Consider the following 27,912-nt stretch of genomic DNA (forward strand, 5'->3'; position numbering starts at 1 on the left):
ACTAAATAAATAAGGAGCATGTATATAACTTTTAAGTTACATGATTTTATTTGTAACTCCCCATACCACACACACAAGTTTGGGCTTACAAGTAGGCATTTTACCTGGGAAAATCTAAAAACAGTAAAACAGATACATCTTAAAACTAAATTAACTAAATTAAATTAAAATTAATTAAAGAAAAATACATATGTATATTTTTCAACCTCTTAGCATAAGAGTATCCAAATGGTATCTAGTTCATTGGGTTTGTTTCCAAGTTCTTGATTGGATGGCAAAAATATGTTGACTACATAGTATAGGGAATTGTATTATTTATATTATCCTATCAGCTGATTTTTGCAGCCTTATCTGGTCGCCACTGATTTACTTTTGAATAAAAAGCCAGTATGGTTTAGTGATTAAGGTACCAGGCTAAAAACTAAAAGACTGCGTCACACTTTAATATGAAAGACGGCTGGGTGACTTTGGTTCTGTCACTCTCTTTTAGCCCAACCCACCTCACAGGGTGGTTGTTCTGGGGAAATGAGGAGGACAAATATTAGCTGCGTTTGTAGTTTTGAGTTATTTATAAAAATAATAAAGGTAGCTTATTTTAATCCAGACGATTGCAGATAAAATCCACTCTCTCATAGTAAATTTTCCAAATATAACAAGGAATCTATCTGCACACAGACTCCAGATGATAACCCAGTATTTCGATCTTCAAATGTTGTTTCCCAAACAGTTCAAATCTAGCGGGCGTCAAATGATCGCCTATGCCAGGGGTAGGCAACCTTGGCTCTTTTATGACTCGTGGACTTCAACTCCCAGAATTCCTGAGCCAGCTGTGCTGGCTCAGGAATTCTGGGAGTTGAAGTCCACGAGTCATAAAAGAGCCAAGGTTGCCTACCTCTGGCCTATGCTATGGCAACAACAGGAGACAAGCAGATCGACCCATCAATGTTCAGAGACGGGGATATAATCCTCCAGAGCGGTAGAGGGCGCTCTATCTGCTGATCTGAGGACAAGAATTCGATAAACGTGCCTTTCTCAAAGCAGATAACGGATTTATAGATTTATTTTCCATTCTGCAAACCGGAAGCATGTTAGCATTCTGGGAACGTTACAGAAAAACAACAGGGTTTTCACCAGGCGGTTAGTCCAGAACCAAAGATATCATCTCGCGGCTCCAACTCCACCCATTCTCTCCCAAGTGTGTTTCCCTTCCTGTCTCCGTACCTAAACTTCCGGAAGCGGGAACTCTCAAGTAGCGGCTTGGAGTCAGATTGGAGGTCCGCTGGCCTCGAATTGCAGAAATGGACCGGTGAGCTATTTTGACCCTAGGCTAACGAGGGCTTATGTGGGGACCTTCAAAATGGACGTGTTTATTATCGCATCAATTATTTAATGAGATTTTGCATAGTGGCGGCGCAGTAGCAGATCTCTTATTGTTATTACTGGGTTTGTCTTCTTTAAAACCCTTATAAAACCCTTATAAAAAAGGGTTTTTATCTTTTTATATTAAACTCAAAGTGGCTCGGAGTAATTTTTATTCTCAATTAATGGCATAATTTTAGCGGCCTGGGTGGCATGTCTAGCATCACGTTTTATAAAAAAAACAAAACCGGGAAATTGAAGTCGTCTTCTCACCCCAAAACAATATATGGCAAAGGAACCAAAAATGCTGGACCTCCTTCACCCACATCATTCTGCTAGGACTGTCATCTTGAAGCTATTCTTTACATGCCTTGCTCTTTGGATAACGGGTCAGAGGCTTTTATCTGGTTGAAGTGCCTTCTGTGGAATATCACATTTGTTATATCTTGCTATTTTCACTTTGGCAGGATTTTAAGAACAGTTAATATTTTTTAACTTAGGAAATATGTAATTCCACAGTGATTATATCTATTTTACTTTTTTAGATAAAAAAAGATAATTAAAACCTATTCAAGGATTATTTCATCGTCTTGATGATGACTATGCTTTTTTTTCACCTTTTTCCAATTCCATATTATAATCCTGAAGGGAGCAGGGTGTGTGTGCATGTGCGCACACGTATACATCTACATAAATCAGAAGCTGGATTTAACAGAATATGACTCTCACCTCTCATTGCCTGTATAAGTCTTGACATAGAAATGTGATTGTTCATGAAAGTCACTTGTGTGCATGAAGAAAAAAAGACTTGCTGAGGAATACATTTAAGTCTTAAATTTCCCAAATATATTTTTTTAATCAAAAGGAGACAAATCTATCCATCCTATGTCTGAAGAGAAAATATTGAGCAAAGTTCAAAATATTTTTCATTCTTTTCAGGAATGATTTTCAGAATACGTCATCACAAGAAATGATTCATCCAGTTCAAAAGCAAAATACTCAGAAGAAAGTTTCTAGTATCCTTTATTATAGTAGTTAAGATATAACTTGTATCCCATAAATGATGTAATTTGAGAGATGCCTATTGTTATTGTGTGCTGCAAAAATAGTATCTTTTTCTTTAAAAAGAAATATATATATATACTCTTAATTCAAATAGGTGCAGAGTTCTATGTGATTTCAGTCTTTAACATTTTTCAATGTTTCTCCTTGTTTGGAATGTATTAGAATGAATTATATCAGAGGTCCCCAATCTTTTGCGCACCAGGGACCGGTTCCATGGAGAGAAGTTTTTCCGTGGACCAGAGGGCGCATGGTTTTGTGTGCTGCCTGCATCCTGTGGATGAGGCTTTGTTTGTTTGTGCGGACCGGTTGCTGGCATGACATGGCACAGCACTGGTCCACGGACCGGGTTTGGGAACCCCTGAATTAGATGACAAACATTTCTTGCCAATTTAATCTAATACACAAACTACTACACACAATTTGTAATAAAAAAAATCACAGAATGCCTGTTGCTTTACAGCACTAATTATAATGTGGCTTTCTTGATTGTGGCATTGTGTAAAATGTGAACAATTGAATTTGATTTTCCTCTTCCATTAATGATCAGGTTATCCCTATTTCCAGTTAATGGAATAAAACTAGGCTTTTATTTAAAAAACAAATATTGTGTATAGCATCATCTGGCTTGGTTGTCTGTAGCTAACCAGCTAGGAAAAAATGGCATTTGCAGGATCTGATGAAAGAGCTCTGCTTACCAAATTTTGATAGGAGAACTTTTTATATGATGAGGCAAAATCTGATATGCATTTTCTTAGCTTAGCTTCCTTTCTTAGTGTTGGATGACAGTTTAAGTGGCATGTCAACAAGAGGGTTAGCAATTCCCAGGACTCCAGGGCTGTTTTCTCATTCTGGTAAGATTCTTTACATTTAATAAATATTAAAAATTACAGATAGCATATAGTAAAATTCCTTCAATAAAATAGTCCTTTAAATTTACTGTATTCTATTTGTCATCCAGAATTCTGTTTTGTTTTGTTTTTTCAAAATAAAAGTGTTAAACACAAAAGTATCTGTTTTTTAGAAAAATAATCAAAAACATTTTTCCCAGTTACTCCACGGAGCCGAAGTGCCACAAGGCAGTCAAATATATCTACCATCCAAGGCAGAGAGAGGAAATCACCTTACTTTGTGAAGACTCCTGGGTACCTTGATAATTCATCTTTGGTAAGAGCATACTAAACAGAAATGATTAGACTGCAGGGCATAAGATAATTGAGCCACCTACGACTACTTTGTGATAACCCATTATTATCACAAAGTGGCAATCTCAGAAATGCATCCAACTCCACTTAACATGTTCATGGAAACATTCATAAAGTAGCAGACTGTGAGTCTCTTAATTTTCTTCCTATAAACGGTTTTGGAAAGATTGCTATGTATAGTTCTATGAGAAAAAATAATACAAATGGAACCTGCAATGAGTTGTGCACTGTGTCCTTCCACCTACAAAACTGATCTGTTTGTGACACCTGTTTTTTATTTCAGTCAAGTAGGACATTCACCACATTCTTTTCTCCAAGCGATATGCCATACTTTCTTGCTAAAGTGTATATTGAGCCCTGGCAACTATTGGAGGGTTTGCTCTTTCCAATGTGTCTTTAAATTTCATTAAGTTAATATGAAAAATTTTCTAAGAACTTGTTGGAGCTTAACTATTCCTCCGTGTAAGATAGCAGGGTAAGAATATTTTGTAGTTTTTATGAATGAGTTATTTGGTCGGTAAGTAAAGAAATAACAGTTACCGTTGTAGTTACTATGGATTTTATGTTGCAGTATTTGTCTGGGATTTAGAGAGGTTGAAAATATTCAAGAAAGCCCCTCCCTTCCCCATTAGGTGGTTATGACATAGAGGAATATGATTGGTTGCTATAGTTTATTCTCATGGCTATTCTGCATTGACTACAAAATCCAGGCCATCAGTACTCTTTGCTTTTGTCTCCTGGTTGTCTGAATTTCTACAGCACAGATAGGATAACTAGTTACAGCTAGTAAGTATGTTGCTATTAAATGAAAGTATAAACAGTCACTCATGCCTTGTCACTGCCCATCTGGATTCCTGCAGTGTAAGGGCAACTGCACGGTAGTAAATGGTGTCAGTTATCCAACATATGTAAGACCACTGCTTCTTGTATTGTTTGCCAGTGTGTTTCTGGATGAAATTCAAGGTGCTGGTTATCATCTTTAAATGCCTTCATGGTTTGGGACTGGGTTACTTGAGAGACTGTCTTCTCCCAGTTGTTTCTAACCATCCAATCTGGTCTGGCAGGATACCCATGCTCAGGGTCCTGTCAGCCAAGGAATGACACCTAGCAGGACCAGGAGATATGCCTTCTCTGCCAAGTACCTGTCTTCTCATTGGCCCTGATTCTGTTGGCTTTTATAAGGCCTTGAAGACTGGTTATCTGTCCAGGCCTAGGATCTCATGTGTGTGAAACGCCCTGTTTCCTGGTTATATTACCATACAGGGTTCTGATTTTTCTCAGTTGCTATATATATTATTTTTATCTTGTGTTTGTATTTAGTTTTAATTGATTTTTTTAATTAGTCACCACCCGTATATACTTGAGTATAAGCCGACTCGAGTATAAGCCGAGACCCCCATTTTCACCCCCAAAAACTGAAAAAAGTTATTGACTCGAGTATAAGCCGATCCGCCGTTCTGCAAGCCTCCGCCGGCGGCGGAGGCTGGATCCGCGCTCTGCAAGCCTCCGCCGCCAGCAGAGGCTCGATCCGCCATTTTGCAAGCCTGAATACACAGGAATACCCTGTGTGGCCACGGCTCTCGGGGAAGCCCTGGCTGTCCGCTTCCTCGCTCCACGCTGCCATTCGGGGCCCGCGCGTTCCCCGGGCAAATCGCGGCGCCCAGCAGGCGAGGAAACACGCCCGCTCCAGTTGCCCCCCCTTCCCTCAGGAGACGCGAAGCAAGTGACCGCCCGGAGCTTACCGAGGACTTGCGCGCGGCCGAGGCTTCGGTGCTTCCAGGATCGCGCGCACCTCTCCCAAGCCGCCGCCGTCCGGAGACCTGCCGAAGTTTGGGGAGGTTTGGGGACGTGCGCGTGCACCTCCCCAAACCTCCCCAAACGTCGGCAGGTCTCCGGACCTCCGCGCCCTGCCTGCCTGCTTCTTTCCGCTCAGGCAGGCAGGGCGCGGAGGTCCGGAGACCTGCCGACGTTCGGGGAGGTTTGGGGACCTCCCCAAACGTCGGCAGGTCACCGGACCTCCGCGCCCTGCCTGCCTGCTTCTTTCCGCAGCGGAAAGAAGCAGGCAGGCAGGGCGCGGAGGTCCGGAGACCTGCCGACGTTTGGGGAGGTTTGGGGAGGTGCGGGCGCACCTCCCCAAACCTCCCCAAACTTCGGCAGGTCTCCGGACGGCGGTGGCTTGGGAGAGGTGCGCGCGATCCCGGAAGCACCAAAGCCTCGGCCGCGCACAAGTCCTCGGTAAGTTTTTTTGTTGACTGGAGTATAAGCCGAAGTGGAATTTTTCAGCCCAAAAAGTGGGCTGAAAAATTCGGCTTATACTCAAGTATATACGGTATTTGAACTGGTGGCCATAAAAATTGAATGAATGAATGAATGAATGAATAAATAAATGCATCAACGTATTTCTTACTGTCACTTTGAAGGTTGCAAAATCATGTTAGTCTTTAACTTGATGGGAAGAGAGTTGGTGTTATCTACTATTTTGGAATCTGTATTATCCTTTATTAATTGATTGGTTTTATTTTTTAATCACAAAACCTTGTCTTGATATATAACCCCTTTAAAAATAATGTGACATTTATATTGGTTGAAATAAAGTTCTTGCAGCTAACAAAAGGAATTTTTAGATTATATTTTAATATATGGACAGTAAAGATGTGATCGACAAGCTCAGCATCCTAACCCACTGAGCCACCACTTGTCGATCAGAAGGTCGGCAGTTTGGGGGCTTGAATCCCGAGTGCCGCGTAACAGAGTGAGGGCCTGTTACTCGTCCCAGCTTCTGCCAACCTAGCAGTTCGAAAGCACGTAAAAATGCAAGTAGAAAAATAGAGACCACTACGGTGGGAAGGTAACAGCATTCCGTGCGCCTTTGGCGTCTAGTCATACCGGCCGCATGACCACGGAGACGTCCTCGGACAAGCGCTGGCTCTTCAGCTTTGAAACAGAGATGAGCACCGGCCCCCAGAGTTGGAAACGACTAGCACGCATGTGCGGGGGAACCTTTACCTTTACTTTTTAAAGATGTGATTCTAGCCTCATAATGGCCAGGTAGGTTGATCTGAGTCTAAATAAAATATATTTTAATGCTTTGCTAAAAATCATTTCTGTGAAAGCTAATACCTACCTCGCATTTCTCCAACTTATAATTGTGATTCTAGTGTATTATTACCTTCAGCGAATCTTAAAATAGACTGCAGTTAGAAAACAAATTTGCCTTGATACTGATAAAATGCTTTGTGTCTTAGTTAGATGACAGTGACTGGACAGCTGCACTTACGCCTCCACATTCAGTCATGTTCACAAACTTAGATTATAGTGCAACAGAAGATGTCACAAAGAGTGCTGTCCTCTTGAATGAGGATGACCCTGGGGAAGCTGGTAAGAGATGAATATCTGCATGTTTTATTTGAATAACAGTTTAACAATATTGACCAATGAGCCTATGAGAAAAGGAGATAAAAACACATTTTGTGAGCTGTTTAATGTACAGTGAATAGAAGGAAACTGAGCGAGCTTTTCTTTGTGTATTCTCTTGGGTCATAACAGTAGGGCACCAATTTGTTGGGGGGGGGGGGGAAGAAAGCCTTCATTAGCCTTCTGGCCAGAAAAGAGTCTGTCTAGCCTTCAGAATGATTCCCTTTGCCTGCAAAGTGAGGATGTTTCTGACAGGCAAATGTGAAACCTAGCAAGGGTGATTATTTTGAAGGCTAGAAAGGCTCTTTTCTGGCCAGAAAACCTGCAGAGTCTAGAAAGCCTCTACCATCAGTTGTAGAAAAAGGTAAAGTAAGTAGACCTGGGAAAGGAGAGGGCCCTCCCCTCCCTGCCTGTGACAGGTTTCTGCATGCCATTGGTCCCTGTAGCGGCCAGTCGAGGCTTCCTGGCCCATGACATGTTTCCATACGCTGGTGGGCACTGGGCCTCTCAGGGCCTCTCCCCCTCCCAAGGTACCCCTGTGCAATTGCTTAATGACTCCAACTGGGAGAGTTGGGATTGCAGTCACTGAGCGAAGCAGTCACATGAACATCTTCCTTAATGAACACTTCACTTAACAAATGAGATTCCAGCCTCAGTTGTGGTCATGAGGATGATCTGTGTGATGATTAAAAGTCTAAATGTAAAGCCATAACAATTAACAATTGCATAAAACAAATCATACTAATGAATACGTGTTTTTTCTGTGATTTTAGCTGCTCGGAGCATGTTTCCTGACTTTCTTCATTCCCTGTTAAAGCACAGTTCAAATACTGTTTTTGAACTTATAGATGAGTATGAAGATATTTGCAGTAACCAGGTATATAGAATTCTATTATGTGATTCAATGATTTCTTGCTTAACCAGAATTCTTTAGAATAAGCACAGAGCTTGAATAGTAAGTTTGGCCTTCATCAAATGTTGTAGGAAGGATACTTTGCAGGTAATCACGAGAGCCACTTAGTTACTTGAAATATGTGGTTTAAAAGAAAAGTTAAAAACATTACTCACCATCACCACCATTTCAATTTTATTATCTATCTTTTTCCCCTTTGTCTGTACTTTTCCTATCAGACTTTTGACTGTAAGCTTGTTTTGAAAGGAAACTTGCTCACTCTTTTTTCTTTGGGATTTATGCTGCAAAGCAGAGATGAAGAAATATCCAGTTCTTAGTACCTTCAGTTACACTTTTTACAGTCCAAGAATTTTCCATAAAAAATGATCGTAACTAGATTGGCTTATAGATACTGATTTGTATTATCTAAAGTTTGACCAATCAACTTTTACATAATTATGTGAAAATGGTAAGATAAAGTAATTGATAACATAGAGATGTAGACTAGATTAATAGTCTTCGTAGTGTTCATGCCACATGCAGCATTCTCTGCTAATGATAAGAATAGCAGTCAGTTTTGACTCTCATTAGCTACTGCTACAGAATTAAAAGTCCTATTGTAGTCCAATCTTGTTTGTGCTATTCTATGCAAGCTAGGAACTTTCTTCTAAAAATTATCCTGCAAGCCTGAAAACTGCTCTTTGCATACCACCATCTAAAAATAAACTCACATACTCAAAATGCAAAATACAGTAAATGATAAATTGTTACTTTATGCTAAACAATATAAAAATTATAATGAATAACATAAAACATCAAATAAAGTAGCTCTTCATTGTTTTTCAAACATCAGCTAAACATTCTTCAAAAAATAGTGTATCGAGCAACTCCTGGACAACAGAAATTTTCCAAAACTGCAAGTATTTTGTGGCTTCTAAAGCAGGAAATGGTAACATGGAGACTCTTGTCATCAATTTACAGGTAACTCTCTAAAAGCCATTCAAATCCTTCCCCAGCATATTACCTTCTTGTGTTATAGTCTATATTTGAATAAAAAATGAATGTTTATTTTATATGAAATAAGCACTAAGAAAACTTTCATTTTGTTCAGTCTTAGAAAGAACATTATTCAGGAAAAGTATGTTATTGTAAATTTGCAGTGCAATCCTGTCTGTATTTCAGTCCTGCATTTATTGCTTAGGAAGTATGTTTTCAGTCTAAAGTGGATTTATCTTGGCGATTGGGTGATAGATAATTCAATGCAGAATGTAGATGATGAATAAGACTGTGTCACATAATTTGAAAAATATGAAAGAAAGTATTAAACTTGGAGGTTTCAACAATACTGTTTTAAAGCCCTCTGTGGCAGGGCTTTTCAACCAATGGTACTTGAGCACCTGGCAGGTGGTACACGACCCCTAGCCAAATGTAGCGGAGGAGGATACCAGCTGGAGCTGCAGGGCTCAACAGAAGCGCCAGGATCTGAGCATGCAGCTGCATGCTGGTTGGAGCTACTGGTGGACCCGGAAGAGAAAAGGAGTAGGAGGGCGGTGAGAGGAGAAGCTATAAAAGGAGCAGATTTTGGCGGGAGAGGGAGAGGAAAAAAAACATGGGGAAAGAGAGAGAAGAGGCTTTTGTTAGTGAAATGGTGAGAGACTGAGTGAGCGGCCTTTCCGAGCGAAGGGTGAGTGAAAGCAAGCGAGGGGCTTGTGCAAGCAATGTGTGAGTGAATGGGACTGAGAGAAAGGCTCTTGCGAGCAACGTGAGTGAATGGAAGCAAGAGAGAAGCTTTTGCGAGCAAAGTGAGTGAATGGAAGCGAGAGAAGTTTTTGGGACCAAAGTGGGAGCGAGAAGCTTTTGCAAGCAACGTGTGAGTGTGTGAGCGAGAGAGGCTTTTGCGAGCAAAGTGAGTGAATGGGAGTGAGAGGCTTTTGCGAGCAACGTGTGAGTGTGTGAGCAAGAGAGGCTTTTGCGAGCAAAGTGAGTGAATGGGAGTGAGGCTTTTGCGAGCAACGTGAGTGAATGGGAATGAGAAGCTTTTGCAAGCAAAGTGAGTAAATGAGAGAGGGGCTTTTGTGAGCAATGTGTGAGAGCGAGAAAGAAGCTTTTGCGAGCAAAGTGAGTGAAAGTGACAAGCTTTTGCAAGCAAAGTGTGAGAATTAGAGCGAGAAGCTTGCGAGCAAAGTGTGAGTGAGAAGAGCAAGAAAAGCTTTTGCGAGCAACATGTGAGTGAGAGCGAGAAGGCTTTGCGAGCAAAGAGTGAATGGGAGCGAGAAGCTTTGTGAGCAAAGTGTGAGTGAATGAGAGCAAGTGAGGCTTTTTCTAGCAAAGGGTGGAGGGGTTGTGAGCGAAGGGTGAGAGGGAAAAGTGAGGGGGAGAAAGAAAAAAGAAAAGAAAAGGCATTGACTTCTGAGTTCCACTGTTGCAGTAGGAAGGAAGGATTAACATTGAACCTCAACTTTTTACTTTTCCATAATATCGTAAACTAGCCATTTCTATAACAACAAATGAATCTAACCAGTAAAGCCCAACCCCCCCTCCATTTTTTTTAGTCATCAACTTTTTGACACCTTGCTAAGCACTGGTGGTACTCAAATATTGTCATGTCCTAAAAGTGGTACAATCTGTGAAAAGGTTGAAAAGCCATGCTCTATGGAACACATAGCACAAACTATTAGTAAGGCATCGAAAGCAAGACTAAGTGGGAACTGGAAGATACATGTAATTTCTGCAACACTCTCTGTTTGAGACAGAAATGGAAACTGCACCTAGTTCTCATGAAAACTGCACCTAGACTTCACAAATGTTAGCATATATGTTTTAATTTGTATTGTACTAAGAGGTGTGTATTTATGGGTATTGACTAAAATAAAAAAGGGACTAAAACTACTTGATTAGAGCTAGATAAAACAAATAAATAAAAAGTCAAGAGCATATGAAAGAGCTGTCACTTGCCATCTTCTCCAAAATCAATATGTCTTTGTGTGTGTGTGTGTGTGCGTGTGTGTGTGTGTGTGTGCGCGCGCGCGCGCGTTGTAATGTTAATCTATCATATCATTTGTCTTTTAAACCTAGAGACAGAATACAGTCTGCTATGGAAGATGAAACTATATTTGATCTTGCAGTAAGTTTTGTCAAACTCATTTTGTTTTACAAAAAACATACAAATCTAAAGTATATTATTTTTTTTTAACCAAATATCACTCTGTTCAAAATGTCTAATACAACTAGACAAAACAATGGAAGTGAATAATTACAACAGCTATTTTTTTCCCAGATGTTGCCTTAAAAAGACCCAAAGTCCAAATGGTAGCACTGCAGTATACTTCTGTTTCTGAAACAGAACTTTCACTTCCCTCTTGCCCAATCTGCACTTCAGGATTTTCATCCCCACAAGCATATTTGGAAGGTGCTATAAGAGTAGCAGTCTAGTTTGTTGCAAAGGGCCATTGTTCTGATGGATACTACTGAATAAACATGGAAGATATAAAATATTATATGAATGTGTTTCAGTCATTTATTTTTATTTTTCCATAGGCTATAAATGCCAGTGAAAAGACTGTTGTGAACAATCTATTCCAGAGAGATTCGTTGGTGCGACAAAGCCAGGTATGACAAAATAAGATAAAGTGGTTAAGTGCTGAAATGTTGAATGCCTTCTCAAGACTTGTGGTGTGGAACTGAACAGAGATTTTCTCAGTGCTGTTTCCTGGGACTGGCAGATAGTAGTCTACCATTCTGTACCATTCTGCTGTTAATGCTTATAATTTGTTCAGAAAATGCCATGTTTTTATATGGTCAGTGTCACCAGAGCAGCTAAGGGAAAAGCAGCATTGTATTTCCCGCCACCCCATCACTTTGAAAAAGACCATTTAAAAAGCCAGCCATTTTGGGTCCTCAAACCCAAACATAAATGTGAATTTAAATGGATGGATGGGTATGAGGAATTGAAGTGATCTGAGATAGACTGTTGTCCTTTCCATTCATATTTAAGAAAAAATATAACTAAATCTAATGAAATTTATCTTTGAGTAAGAATTGGATTTAAGCATTTTTTTTTCACTATCCCATAGTAGAGTGTTGTTGGAGGTAAATTATCCTGTTTTTGAAATTATTTTTAAATTTAATTTTCAGTTGGTGGTAGACTGGTTAGAGAGCATTGCAAAGGATGAAATTGGAGACTTCTCTGATAATATTGAATTTTATGCAAAGTCTGTATACTGGTAAGTTATTGGCCTACTATTGAGCAGTCATGAGCATTTATAATTGATATTTTGTTTACAGTTGAAAAATATTTCAAAAAGTGGTTTTTTCTATAATCGTTAGGTAATCCATTATATTTCAAGCATGTCCCATGTCCTCTCTACCAAATGTTGTGATAACCTCTTGTTTCCATAATTGGATTTTAATTTATAGCACATATTAAAACAGGATATATCGAACTGATAAAGGCTCATGAAATATTAAAATGTGTTATGTCTCACACTATTGAGATACATCATAAGTCCCTTCTCTTGTTTGGGTTTACCTTCAGCTACAGAAAAGGCAGCTACAAGAAGCTTGCATTTACTTTTATTTCAGGTATCTGTAGTCTTGGAATTGCAGAAGTAAGATGGCTTCTGCCATTTCTAAAAGGGACCAATATCTCTTAAGTATATTTATTATTGTAGTAATATATTGGAAATTTTGTTCTGGCATAAATTATGTTTTTATGATATGCTAATGTTGTTTTGAACAGATGTTGAATGTATTCCTATTTAAATAGATAAATATATTCGTAATTTCATTTATTTATTTAAATTTATTGGAACTTACTCCCAGTGGAGACTGGACAGCGCACAAAACTAAAGACATAAAAGCAACTAAAGTTATTAAATTAGCAGGCAAGCTGGGCTAAAATAGTGTGATAACTAAACCCACAAAAGAAAACAGGGGCCATTAAACATAGCAAGCATCAACCCCTGGTCTGGGACCAAAGCCAAGTTTTCAAAGCCTTCTGGAACCCAAGAGAAAGAGCCAAGTTCTTCTCTTTGGGAGGATGCTCTTTCAGAGGGTGAGGGCTGCAACAGAGAAGGAATGTTTCTTACGTTCCACAATATTTAATGGAGTGGACCTGGAGTGCACCCACTCTGCTGGAAGATACTGGAAAGGCAGAAACAATTGGAGACAAACTGTCTTCTGCCTACCCAGACCCTATGATCTACATACGAGGATGTAGATCTAAGAGGATCCTATAAGTTGATTTTATATGCCAATATAAGAGGAAGCATGAGATAGTTGCTCTACTGCCAGAAAGTAGGTTGTAGTAAATAAACCGTGTGTGAGTGAAAAATTATTTGAGTTCTGGTAAACGGAAAGAGAGCAAATGTGTCTCTGAAGCAATTTAGGCTGGTTTATAAAGAAGCTTTTGTCATTCTAAACAAAAGGAGTTATATATTGATAGAGGAAAATGTTCATAGCTCAGGGTTGAAATGAAGGGGTCCTTGGTGCTCTCTGAACTTGGCTGTTTTCTTGCAGACATTTCACTACCCAAACTAGGCAACATTAGCAGTGCTAGTAGGCAGTGGGGGTTTGCTCTCAGTTGATATTCTAGTGGCTTGCCCTGTCATTGTTGGTGGGCGTGGTGCTGATGGTTCTTTGGTTGAGCTGTTTACTGTTAGCTTGATTGGCAGTTCCACGATTGGAGTATTGTTTGCTTCTTAATATTTGTCTGATGTTAATTTTGGTGTCAGTCTGCTTATCTGGATATTGATTGCTGGTGAGGTGTTTTGGTCTTTTTGTTTGGTTTATGGAGCTATATACTGTATATCACCAATATAAATCTCTTTGGGAACAGTATTTGGAGAGAGAAGTTATCACAATTGCAATTTAAAATATATATACATGGAAAGTTTGTGGAAAATAAGTACATTATTTCCTTAAAGACTAAGGATAGGTGATAGTGGATGTAATAAAACCATCCTGACATTCATTTGGCTGTTTGGATATAAGCTATTGTAATATAACACTACATAACTATAACATTAGAATATTTAATTAGTAAATGCTGTCGATTTTTTTTAGGGAGAATACATTACACATTTTGAAACAGCGGCAATTAAACACATTCACTGGGAGTTTACGTCCATTAGTGACTGAAGTAGTAAGTATAACGTGCCAATTCCAAACCTTAAATATCTAAATTAAATATTTACCAAACATTCTTGTATAAAAATCAATTTGTTAAAGTACCATTACAATAGACAATATTTTATTGTCAGCTTGAGTACACATTCAAATTGAATAGATTAGTCATTATGAGGAATAATTACATGTATTAGTAGTAATAAGATATAATAAGGGAATGAAAGAAAAACTAGTGTGTAAACCAGAATGGAATAGAGGGTGGACAGAAAGTTAATTCAAAAGATTGAGACTGTTGGGTTAGAAAAAAATAGTTAATTGGAACAACTACTAATAAGGAAACAACAGGATCTGAAGGTTCAATAACTAAAACTTAGTCATAGATATATATCTTAAAGAAATCAGTTAACCTTTAAATGACTTGTTCTGAATATTATGCTCCATTAACAAATGTCTTTAACTATTTGTATTTAAATATTAATTGAATAATTAATCATAGTTTTTGTTGAGAAGAATCCTTAAAAATAGGTCAGGCTTTTTCCTGAATGCCTTAAAAAAGAGTTTAAAGAGATGGGCTAAGCATTATATCTAAAAGAAAAAAAAATTAGGATAGAGAAGACTTAAAAGAAAGTCGTGATAGAACTGAATTTTTGGTACATGAGTATTAGTAATTTTAGAGAATGGAGGGAAGCAGGCATTGTAATGGATAAGTAAATTAATGACAAGGTTTTTAAATATCTTGTCTAATTTCTTAAAGAGTAAAATTGCAAGGTAATCCAGAGGATTAGAATTGCCTTAGAATCTGTTATATAAAAGAATCTGTTTGATTTCTGTATTTAGGACCCAGATGCTCCAATAAGACAGAAAATGCCACTTGATGATATGGATCGTGAAGATGATGCACGATTGCTCAAGTTCCTTTTTACTCTCATTAGAGCAGGAATGACTGATGAGGTAAGCCAATGGAATTTTATATTTTCCTTTAAGCCAGTTGGGTGTGGTGGTTAAAGACCAGGCTGGAAACCAGGAGACTGTGAGTTCTAGTCCTGCCTCAGGCATGAAAGATGGATGGATATCTTTGCTATAATCACTCTCTCTTAGTCCAACCTATGTCATAGGGATGTTATTGTGGGGAAAATGGGAGGAGGAAGGAGCATTAGGTATGTTCACTTTGAGTTATTTATAAAATAATAAAGGCGGAATAACAATTTTTAAACATACACAAATATAAAATTGCCTCAAATACAAAATTATGCAAATAACTATAGAATCAAAGTTACCCTGCTGTAGTGGCATTTATTTCTTCAGTGGAATTGTGAATTTGTATCATAAATAGTATCTGTGAAATAATAAAAAGCTTTTGTTGCTTAACAATATTATTAACTAATTTGTTAGCTACCTAGAGTCATCTTGTAAGGGAAATAGATGGCATAGAAAATTAATAAATAAATACATACAAATTAACATTCAATTCCTTAAGCATCTAGGAAAATTTTAATTGGCAAAAAATAACATAATATTTTGGTCGTTAATTACATAAAAAGCTTGGAATAAAGTGTTCACATTTTAAACTGCATTAATCCTTGGTGCATTGACCGGAACTTTGAATAATAGGACTTGTTTCTTTGAGTAGAAGTAAACCACGATAATTTTAGAGTAAATGTACAAACAAAAGTTTGTTTAAAATGAAAATCTAGCACTGTTTTGATACAGATTACCATATGTTATTTAGAAATTATTTCTAGCAAAATATTTCTTTCTCCTGAATTCAGGCCCAAAGACTCTGCAAAAGGTGTGGCCAGGCATGGAGAGCTGCAACACTTGAAGGGTGGAAACTGTATCACGATCCTAACATGAATGGAGGTATTGAAGTGAAAAATAGCATAAGCACATATAGAACAAAGCATGGCAAAGTTCACCGTTTTGTTTCCTGTTTTCCCTTAGCTGTTTTCTACAACTGTGCACTTGGAAAGGAAAAAATATTTATTTCAGTTCATCAAAGGTTACATATTCATAAAATAAAGTTACCAAGTATAATGTAAAGTCCTTAATTATAATAGAAATAAAAGAGTCAGTCTAGCCTTATCTCATAATTTTCCCTGATATAAAGCAGAGGTCCCCAACCTTTTGGGCACCAGGGACCGGTTCTGTGGAGAGGTTTTTCCGCACACCGGAGAGTGCATGGTTTTGTGTGTTGCCTACATCTTGCGGATGGGGCTTTGCTTGTTTGTGCGGCCCGGTTGCTGGCATGCCACGGCCTGGTACTGGTCCACGGACCAGGGATTGGGGACCCCTGATATAAAGGGCCCAGATGTCTTAGTAGCCATGTTTCTTAAAGATTTATCACTGTTTCCAGGCACTGCCTACTTCATATTTAATATCTCAGGAACAATTTGAAGGATCCATAATCAGCTGTATGCTTTCTACTTCCCTCCTTTCCTTTTACATTTAATTTAGAGAACACTTCCCTAGTTTGGTGCAACCTCAGTTACTGCATCCAAAATGAAAGTCTATAATTTTAAATAATAAAAATTAAGAGGTGGGCTTTTAGCTTGGTTTTAAAATGCTCATTTAACCAAGAATTTGGATGTAACCGTAGACTAGAGAGATTATGCAAAAACTGAGATGATTTGACTAGACAACTATTAAAGCTGTATTGACCCGGAGCTTTCTTATATGAAATGATACAAACTTTTCTGGGGTTGAGGGAGACAGGTTGTATTTTCAGAATGCTTCATGTTACACCGCTGCATAAAATTACTTCTTACAAATAGGGCAAGAGCTAGAGCCAGTAGAAGGAAACCCATACAGGTGCATTTGGAAAATAAGCTGCTGGCAACTTGCAGAAAAGGTAAGAAACTTACAAATCGTCTACCATTCACTTCTAATATTGCCAGTAGTAGCATAAGCATATGACTTATAATTATGTGAATGTAAGAGTATTTTTGCACGCCTTCTACAGTACTTGGAACATCTCATCCCAGGGTTAAAACTTTCCATAATTAAATGTTGTATGCTCTCCTCCTGTAGAGCATCTTTTCCCAGCTCCCAGAATTCTCCAGCCAGCAGGCACCAGGTTGGTGGAGGTCATGTACAATCGTTTTGCACACTTCATAGAATGAATCAAATGTTCTTATTTCTTGTTTATCTGAATAAAATATAGCAAAATTAAATATAATCTTAATAAGGTTGTATAGTTTATTATGCATACTGGTTTTCCCAGGATGGGGAGCAGGTGATGGCAGAGTACATAGAGTACCTCTCTTGGAGAATGGTACTTCTGGCCATTGTAGGGAAATCTGATGACTAGATGAGCCCTGATGCATTGCAATATCTCACTAACTAGCATCAGCCCGAGCATCGGTCCCGTTCTCTTTAATATCAGAATAATGTTCATTCACTATATTGGCATTGGTTGAGTAATTGTTTAACCATCTAACTTTTCACAAGACAAGTGGATGAAATAGAACTTAGGCATATTGCCTCGAATTTCAGTCTTTACTTGGCCTTGTTTCTTTCTTATTTTTTTTTTCATGCAAGCCTCAATCTTAGGAGTTTCATATTTTGGCTGGACAAGTCCTCTTACGTTATCTTACCGAGAGAAACTGCTTAGGCTATTTTATTATTTTGATTGCTTCAGATGTGATTGAATGCCATGCTTTAGCAATAATATGTATTATATTTCTTAAATATAATGACATCGGACAATATTTATGAATTGAATATTTTTAGGAACAGTTTGACAAGTATGAGAGAGCAATCTATGCAGCACTTAGTGGGAATCTCAAACAGGTATGATATGGGTTTTTTTCAGTAAGCGTTGGAAGTGTTGAACACTTTGCTATCATTCTGCTATCATATAATGGAATTGCAAGCAAGGCCATTCTAGTAATCCTCGAGATGGAGCCTGGCCGTTACAGTTGCATGTCATGACAGTCATTAAGCAAAATCACCTCATTTAATGACCCACTCCTTGCTCTCTCTGATGTAAACGTTAAAACAAACAGGAGAGTCATTTAACAAAGCATGGGCGCCTTGGGGGTAGGGGCCCCCAGAGAACCCTACATAGGCTCAGGATTGGCTGCTCTAGGCCTCCCAAGGCTACCCCCACCTTCATAAGCTGCACTGACAAATGGAGCCTTCTTTAAAAAAAAATAATTTGATAGTGTTGCGAGAATAGAGCCTGTTATAAAACAGCAGTTTGCTTCTTCTGCAATAAACTAATCCTGTATTGGATTGGGTATCTCTATCAGAAGCTAAAAAAAAACAGGTAATTTGCGTGTTGCTAGTACCCTGGAATAGGCTTGAATTCTGCAAGTCCTTGGGTGGGATCTCCCCTTGCAAATTCCAAAAGCCCTGACCTCCCCTCCCTTGCTGGATGGGAAACAAGCTGGTGGCTTGCAGGCTAAAGCTGATTTACGCTCACTACAACTGTCTGATCTCTATTGGATAGATGAGTGGTTGCAGAGAGCCAGTGGAATGGGATAGGTGGGTGACTGCGTGTTGCAGCATCCTTGCAGTCAGTCGTGAATGACTGCGGGGATACTACAACCCTCACAACTTTGAAACCAGGTCGCAAGTAGTTTTGGAGAATCTGTCGTAACTTTGAACGGTCATTAAGCACCCTGTTGTAAGTCAAGGACTACCTGTATGTGATACTCTCTTTTGAGAAGAATCTTATCTTTAACAATAAGTTGATTCGTTTGAAATTAATTGTAACTAATATTAACTGTAATTGGCAAGAATTTCCAGGTCCTCCTCTCTAGTCATGCTTATGGGGAGAAGAAATATTAAAATTAAAGTTTATTGCAATTCATTCTCATTGCGTGTGTCAATAGTTCATAATTAAATTGGGCTAGCTTTAATATTATACTTTCTCCAAAACTTCAATTTGCCGGGTTTTTATTTGCTTTCTTTGTAACTTTAAAGCTTCTTCCAGTTTGCGATACCTGGGAAGATGCTGTTTGGGCATACTTCAGGGTCATGGTAGACACACTTGTTGAACAGGAAATCCGTTCTACTGTAATGAACACAGAGGAGAAGGAAGAACTCCCCAGAGAATATTTAGAAACAAAGTGAGTTATTTTTTGTTTGTTTAATAGCTGCTATGAAGTTTCGAAGGCAATGCTAACTGCCATTTTTCTTGCTTATATTTTTCTTCATTGTTTGAAGCTGGACTTTAGAAAAAGTATTTGAAGAACTTCAAGCAACAGACAAAAAGGTAAATCTGAGGCTTTTTCAGATTTAAAGGAATATGTCATAACCTACTCTTATATGTATTTTCCCATAACTGAGTCCTGTAGGGTCCTCAGGGACAAGCTTCCAGATAAAGTTGTAATAATGTAGTCAATTACTTGGGAGAAAGACTTTGGGCATAGTTCACTGAATATGAATAAATATATTGGAGCACCCTGGTCTTAATCTGCAATAACAGATTTTTATTAGTCAAAAAGATTAAACTATTCTTTTTAAAAAAAATCTGATGCAGTGACCACAACATACTGTTTTATCTATTAACATTTATACAATGGATGAGTTCACATATTTAAACCAGGATATTTAAATTGTGTGTTGATAAGCTTGAACAAACCACTTGCACATCGAATTTGATCATAACAGATAGGTTTTTACACACCATTAAATCAGAACAAGCAAACCATCTGATGAATTTATAATGGAACATGAATCAGCCAGTAAATGTCCCTTATTACTGCACAGAAATATTGCCCTTCAGCATAACCATGCTGCAAAATAATCTTTTTCAAAGATGCCTAAATATCCTGATTGCAAATAATTTTCTATGATTATATGTTATGACTTCATAAATATATAAATTGTTTTTCAGAGGGTTTTGGAAGAGAATCAAGAGCACTATCATACGATTCAAAAGTTTGTTATCCTAGGACATGTGGATGGTAAGTTTTACACTAGGTCTTTTTTCATTCTCAGTTCCCTGTGTTTTTAGTAGTGCTGTTATAGAGTAACCATACTTACAAGGCTTTAAGAATTTAGTTACTTATTCTCTGCAGAAAAGATGGATAAGAAAGAAAAATCTGTAGTTATTTCAAATGTTTATAGATGGGACGGAGGGGGGATGCAGTTGATACATAAAAGAGGCACTTGTGACTATGTTGCCTTTTGAAACATTAGAGCAGGGGTGTCAAACTCAATTGCATTGAGGGCCGCATCAGCATTGCGGTTGCCCTCAAGGGGCCGGGTGGGTATGGCCAGGGTGGGCGTGGCCTACTGGGTGGGCGTGGCTAGAGTGTGTATGGCCTACTGGGTGGGCGTGGCCAGCTCTACATCGTTCACATCAAGGGTGCCTATGGGGGCCTGGGCAGGAGTGAGACAGATCTGAGGGTCTCTGGCAGGAGGAGGGTCTCTGGGCCAGGACCAAGGCAGCGGGGGCCATTCCCTGTTTCCAGGATGGCTTCATGGGCCACATGAAACCACTTTGCGGGCCGCATCCGGCCCCCGGCCCTTGTGTTTGACATGTCTGCATTAGAGCAAAGGTATGTAACTTGGTGCCTCCAAACATCCTGGGTGCCCATAAGATTTTTTAAATTAAAATTAGTTTCATACTTTAAAGTGCCAACATCTTTAAGTGCTTAATTAAAGCACATAAAAAGTAAAAATGTAGAAGCCTTCAGCCTACTGCTTTTTTAAAAAAATATGTTTTCCTGTTCTGCTGTGATAAACTTGGCTGAAAATAATGTGAGTATATCCCAGATGAATTGAGAAGCTAATGGGAGGAAATTAGTTTCTTTAGTTCTGCGATGGGCAGTTGTAATTATTTTATATTTCTTGCTACTATTTTTCAGGTCTTACAGATGAATTTTACAAATGGCTTTCCAAAGGCAGAAACATGCTCCCTGGGCATCTTCTTCGATTCATGACTCATCTCATTTTATTTTTCCGTACTTTGGGGCTTCAAACCAAAGTAAATGCATTAATTTATTCAGCCATTCTGAATGTGTATATATATTAGCAAAATAATTAGAAATAAAGTGTCACAGCTAACAAACAAAACTTTCTAAATGTGTTCCAGTGATGTATCTTAAAATATGAGAACTAGTTGCAGAAAGCATTTTCATATCCCTTAAAATGGTAGCCAAATGACAAGTTTTAATATTAATTACATATTATTATAATAGATTAAGATTAACCTCATACCTTAATATAATTAGTCAATTATATTAAAGCATCTGTTTTCCCATATAGGAGGAAGTATCAGTTGATATTTTAAAGACCTACATTCAGGTAAATCTGTTTCATTATTTGCACAAATGGAAACAATAAAGAGCAAAGGTGTTACCTCTGTTTCAATAATTGCACATTTATGACCTTTTTTACATATGGAATATGTCATCGAATTAGTTGAAAGAAGACATTATTAGATTTTAATGGCACAGGTATACTGATGCATTGCTATTCTACCTTTCAGGTAAATGTAAATATATATGCATTTGTATCCGCATTGTGTTGTTTTACCATTATATTTTAGATATTGTAGTAATATTTATATTGTTTCCCAGAGTAGCATTTGTTTTCTGTTCCAGTGGTTAATAAGTGAGAAGCACACTGATCTCATAGCATTTTATGTCAGCCACCTGCCTCAAGATGTCGCAGTTGCTCAGTATGCTGCATTCTTGGAAGATGTCATAGAGACCGAACAACGGCACCACTGTCTGGAGCTTGCCAAGGAAGCAGGTTAGAAAAAAATGTGATGAATTGGAAATGTTCTTAGGCAGGGGTCTTCAAACTAGGCCCTTTTATGACTTGTGGACTTCAACTCCCAGAATTCCTCAGCCAGGCACGCTGGCTGAGGAATTCTGGGAGTTGAAGTCCACAAGTCATAAAAGGGCCAAGTTTGAAGACCCTTGTTCTTAGGAAACATTTAACTCTTTCCCTGGCTGGCTATTTGTAAATGGGTGAATATGATTATAATATTTCTAAACAGAATATGTACAATTCAGCTAGTCGTAGCTTGAAATGTTCATAGTGGAAGTGATTTTTATAACATTAGTTATTTAATGTGCCGTAATGTCTACTTGGTTAAAAGTTCTGCAGTGAAATTTTGCCTCCCAAGAAATTACCGCTGTAAATGAAGTAAAGACAATATTTCCATTTAAAGTTAATTTAGTTTCATCTCATAGAAAACTACTCGGTTTCAGTGCTTCTTTTAAATGCCGTTTCTTATCCCCGCAGATCTTACAAATCCCTCCTGCTCTTGGTATATAATCTTTGTTCTTTTTTGCAAAGCAGGTTTGGACGTTGTAACTATAACAAAAACAGTGGTTGAAAATATTTGCAAGAAAGATACTAGTGAGTTCTTCCATCATGATCTTGCAATAGAGACGGGCACAACAGAGGTGAGTGGTGGTACCTCATGTGCTCTGTCTCTAATATTAACCAGTATATATCTGTGTACTTTTATCACTTGCAGAAGCTTTTCCTCTGTGAATTTGCATGCGTAGCTTTTGCTTTTCTTCCAACAGCTTCTGGTCAATAAAAGTAATTGCAAAAGTGGCAATTGTTGTAATAATTCATTGGGATGCTTTGCTTGTCTGGGTTCCAACCGAGTGGCAAGCACTTCTTTTAAATGCTTTTAATGGCTCAAAGTAGCAATCCTGATTCTACATTTATACACTGTTCTTGAAATGTGAAAAACTCAAGTATATCATTTAATATAAATTGTGATTAACTCTAAATATGCCAGGTACTTGTGATTCTCCCATAATGCACAATTAAAATCTCTAGATGGTAACCAGTGTCTTAGCAAATCCCTTTTCTAGCCTTAAAAGCTAATTTAGGGCATTTGGTTACCCTAGATATTAACACAGGATTTTTTCCCCCCCAGGATGATCGCTTGAAGATTGATGTGATTGACTGGCTAGTATTTGATCCTGCTCAAAGAGCTGAAGCACTTAAGCAAAGCAATGCTATAATGAGAAAATTCTTAGGTACTGCATATTATCCATGAGTTTGAAACTATAAACAAATAATTAAAGCCTACCGAATCTGAAAGCAACTTATGTTCTCAAATAATATTTTATAGCATCTAAGAAGCATGAAGCAGCCACAGAAGTATTTATAAAAATTCCACAAGACTCTATAGCTGAAATATACAATCAGTGGGAAGAACAAGGAATGGAGAGTCCACTTCCGGCTGAAGATGACAATGCTATTAGGGAACATTTATGTATTAGAGCATACCTGGTAAGAATGTAACTATGTTCCAAAGAGGACAACCTATCTCCTAATTCCAAAAATATGTCAGTGCTCTAATATTAAGTGTGAAAAATATACACTGTTCAAATATGTTGTTTATTTTAATAAACAAGCTAATACAGAGGTCAGCAATAGTAGTAAAATCTTATTGCATTCTGAGATTGAATCTTATTTCAGATTAAGCCAAACTGAGTGGGTTTTCTTTCTTTTTTTAAATAAGTTCAACTGAGTGGGGTAGGCTTAGCTCTCTGCTATCAACTAATGAGGAAGAGGGAACACAGAGTCTGTAAACTAGTTAGATGTTTAAAGGATCTGTTTAATTATAGTCAAGGTTAGAGATGTCAGAGAATTCATAAACACATAACCTACATATTTCTAGATTTATGTATTTGATAATAACTGCCTACTTCCAATTCAAAATAGGAAGCCCATGAAGCTTTTAATGAGTGGTTTAAACACATGAATTCAGTCCCACAGAAGCCAGGCCAGCTTTCACAAGCAAGTTTTACAGAAAAAGTTGCCCTTGAACTCAAAGAGAAGAAATATGAGGTAAATATATATGAAAAAATGACTCATTCATAATATATTGAAATATAAATCTTACCCATAAATACCTTATCCATATGGATAAAGTGTGGATAAACTTATCAATATATTTCAGGCCAGTCACAGAAATTTATACTAGGATTTTTATTTTATTTTTTACTATATTGTCTCACATCTTTTTTTTCTTGTAATCTTTTTTCAGGTAGATTATGACATTTGGAAAGGTCTTTTAGATGCTCTTACAGCTGATGCAAAAGAAAAAATGTATAACGTCTTATTGTTTATCGATGGAGGATGGATGGTTGATGTCAGAGAGGTTGGTTTATGTCCAATATGCATTTAAAGCTAGTCTTAGATAATAATAGAATAAAAGATAATGGAATAGCTTCATTTTTCCCACTAGAATGCTCCTATGTACAACTCAAGAGTTTACTTCCTCTGGACTAACTCTTATTCGAAGTAATCATAATTACAGTTACATGAGAAACTGGAAACTAACCGTGTAAATAGTACCTGCACTTAAACAGAAATGAAATTGCAAGATCACATATGCTCTGATTTAAAATTATCTTCTATCTTACACTAAAGCAAAAGGGCAAATTTAATAGTCCTGTAGCCAGGTTAGTTTTTGTGGGTTAGAATTGGAAGAATTGCACAACTTAACATTTACTCACTTTTTCTCTAATTAAAAGTGGGTGAGTTTTCAAAGGTTAGGGTAGAGAGAGTTAAGATTGTGTATAGGACTTTGGCTTAATACATGGCTATACCTTTTCATCAAGGATACTGAAGATGACCCTGAGCGCTCTCATCAAATGATCATGCTGCGAAAACTCTGCTTGCCAATGATGTGCTTCCTCCTTCATACAGTCTTGTACAGCACTGGACAGTATCAGGAAGATTTAAGACTTGCTGACTTGATTGCCTCAGATAGGCACAAACTCTATATGGTAAGGTCTATGGAGATTCTCAGTCATTCAGGTCATGGTTGTCGCAAAGGTGCTTTTTTCACAAGGCAACTAGACTATCTTGTTTTTCTTGAAGATGTTTCACTTCTTATGCCAGAGGCTTCTTCAGCTCTGACTGGATGGTGGGGAATGGCAGGATTTATACTCCTTGCAGACAGCTGGTCATTTGCATTCTTTTAGTGAGTCATTGGAGCCCCTGGAGGCTTATCTGTGTCCTCAGGGTCACCTGAGTAGGGCAAATGGGTGTGGAGCCTTCTTGGAACTGTTGAAAGGATTGTGTTGTAGACTGGAGATGATGTCATATCCCTCCCCCTATGTTGAGAAAGGACTGTTCAGTATTGACATAGATGGCCTCTTTGACCCGTTTCAAACCAGCGGTCCGCTCTGTCCAGAATGTGGACTTTGCTGTCTTCAAAAGACTGGCCTTTGTCTTTTAAATGCAGATGGACTGCTGAATCTTGTCCTGATGGATTTGTTCTCCTACAGTTGCAAGAAAAAGTATGTGAACCCTTTGGGATTATGTGGAGTTTTGAATGAATTGGCCATAAAATGCACTCTAAACGTCATGTAAGTCACAACAATAGAAAAACACAGTCTGCTTAAAATAATACTACACAAACATTAGCTGTTGTCATGTTTTAATTGAACATAACATGGAAACATTCACAGTGCAGGGTAGAAAAAGTATGTGAACCTTTGGACTTAATAACTGGTTGACCCTCCTTTGGCAGCAATAACCTCAACCAAACGTTTCCTGTAGTTGCAGATCAGACCTGCACAACGATCTGGAGTAATTTTAGACCACTCCTCTTCACAAAACTGTTTCAGTGTAGCAATATTCTTGGGATGTCTGGTGTGAATCGCTCTCTTAAGGTCATGCCACAGCATTTCAATCGGGTTGAGGTCAGGACTCTGACTGGGCCACTCCAGAAGGCGTATTCTGTTCTGTTGAAGCCATTGTTTTGTTGAATTACTTGTATGCTTTGGATCATTGTCCTGTTGCATCACCCATCAGTTGGCGAACAGATGGTCATACGTTTTCCTGCAAAATGTCCTGATAAACACTGGAATTCATTTTCCCATCAATGACAACAATCCGTCCAGGCCCTGAGGCAGCAAAGCAGCCCCAAACCATGATGCTCTCTCCGCCATGTTTTACAGTGGGGATGAGGTTTTGATGTTGGTGTGCTGTGCCTTTTTTTCTCCACACATAGTGTTGTGTGTTTTTCCCAAACAACTCAATTTTGGTTTCATCTGTCCACAGTATATTTTGCCAGTAGTGCTGTGGAACATCCAGGTGCTCTTTTGCAAACTTCAAACGTGTTGCAATATTTTTTTTGGACAGCAATGGCTTCCTCCGTGGTGTCCTCCCATGTACTCCATTCTTGTTTAATGTTTTCCTTATTGTAGATGTGTCAACAAAAATGTTAGTATGTGCCAGAGATTTCTGTAGGTCTTTAGCTGACACTCTAGGATTCTTCTTTACCTCATTAAGCATTATGCGCTGTGCTCTTGCAGTCATTTTTACAGGACGACCACGCCTAGGGAGAGTAGCAACAATGCTAAACTTTCTCCATTTGTAGACAGTCTGTCTTACCGTGGACACATGAACATCAAGGCTTTTGGAGATACTTTTGTAACCCTTTCCAGCTTCATGCAAGTCAACAATTCATGATCGAAGGTCTTCTGAGAGCTCTTTTTTGCGAGGCATGGTTCTCAGTGCTTCTTGAGACCAGTAAACCCAAAACAGGTGTGTGTTTTTAAAGGGCAGGACAGCTGTCAGCAACACATCCAATATCATCACACTGATTGGAGTCAAGGTTGGCTCACTCCTGGCTCTAATTAGCTCTTGGAGAAGTCATTAGGCTAGGGGTTCACATACTTTTTCCACCCTGCACTGTGAATGTTTACTTGTTATGTTCAATTAAAACATGACAACAGCTAATGTTTGTGTAGTAGTATTTTAAGCAGACTGTGTTTTTCTATTGTTGTGACTTACATGACGTTTAGAGCGCATTTTATGGCCAATTCATGCAAAACCACGTAATCCCAAAGGATTACAGATTACAGATCTGCAAATGGCTCACTGCCTCGTAAAAAAAGAACCTTTGGGTCTATATGATAATATATTCTTTGACCTGTTTTTTAATGCTCTGCTTGTCTCTTTAATTTCACTGTCCATGGTATTGTGTAGAAAATTCCAAAGATCAAAGACAAACTATTAAAAAGTATGAATAAGCTAGCTTTTCCAATTTTTAATAAAATATGAAATATAATTAAGCACTTGAATAAAATAGGATATTGGTAGGCTAACCACAAAAATGAATTGAATTACCATGCTGGTTGTTACAGAATCCAGAAATTTAAGAAGTGGAATGAATACTTCATTAAAATAGTTTTCTCTTTAATCACCAGATTTCCAGGCAAAGAAGATTGGATATTTTATCTCAAATTGTAGTTATGCTTACATTTTTATTTCCTATCCTGCAGGTATTTTCCAAGGAGGAACTCCAGAAACTTTTACAGAAGTTGAGAGAGTCTTCCCTCATGCTTCTGGATCAAGGTCTTGATCCTCTTGGATATGAAATTCAATCTTAATTGCATTGCTCTAAGTAATACAGATAAAATTAATAATACAAATGAATATCAGGTTTCGATCACAGATTCTTGGCCTCCATGAAATAGAGAACATTTGGATTCAACCTCCATCGTTTTATGTGGAAATATTTGAATATTACATTGGCATTGGCACACAGCAGTTTGGATTTTTTTTATATGTAAAATAAAGAATTGCATGGATAACACTTTCTATTTTTCTCAATAAAATTGCAATAATTTTGTAATAAGATTTATATTGCTTAAATGTAGGAAGTAGTTTGCATCAATAAACCTGCCAGATTGTGAAGTGGCTTATAGATGTAACAAGGAAGTAATACATGTAGTCCTCAACCTAGAACTTGTCATTTAATGACCAGAGTTAACAGCAGCATCAGAAAAGTGCTGTATGGCCTATAAAACACTTCTGGCCTTTATAAAACATCACACACACAGAGTCCTCTGCAGTCATATGACCACATTTTGTGTGTTTGGCAAACATTTATGGCCAATTGCCCAC

General features: G+C 38.1%; 1 protein-coding gene across 1 annotated transcript; it reads left to right on the forward strand.

Annotated features, from left to right (window-relative positions):
- Window positions 1-1,113: 1,113 nt before the first annotated feature.
- NUP107 (nucleoporin 107) lies at window positions 1,114-27,626 on the forward strand. Its single transcript, XM_083365934.1, has 28 exons — window positions 1,114-1,306; window positions 2,299-2,375; window positions 3,198-3,275; window positions 3,473-3,588; window positions 6,872-7,004; window positions 7,814-7,917; window positions 8,786-8,913; window positions 11,008-11,056; window positions 11,470-11,541; window positions 12,067-12,155; window positions 13,996-14,074; window positions 14,896-15,009; window positions 15,828-15,918; window positions 16,830-16,906; window positions 17,788-17,847; window positions 18,985-19,130; window positions 19,228-19,276; window positions 19,901-19,970; window positions 20,877-20,995; window positions 21,277-21,315; window positions 21,615-21,765; window positions 22,321-22,427; window positions 22,916-23,018; window positions 23,114-23,274; window positions 23,710-23,835; window positions 24,035-24,148; window positions 24,612-24,779; window positions 27,288-27,626. The coding sequence occupies exons 1-28, from the start codon at window positions 1,299-1,301 to the stop codon at window positions 27,393-27,395; spliced, it is 2,736 nt and encodes a 911-aa protein (XP_083222060.1). The 5' UTR covers window positions 1,114-1,298; the 3' UTR covers window positions 27,396-27,626.
- Window positions 27,627-27,912: the final 286 nt, after the last annotated feature.

This window comes from Vipera ursinii (assembly GCF_947247035.1).
Source record: "Vipera ursinii genome assembly, chromosome: 6".
NCBI classification, from domain to species: Eukaryota; Metazoa; Chordata; class Lepidosauria; order Squamata; family Viperidae; genus Vipera; species Vipera ursinii.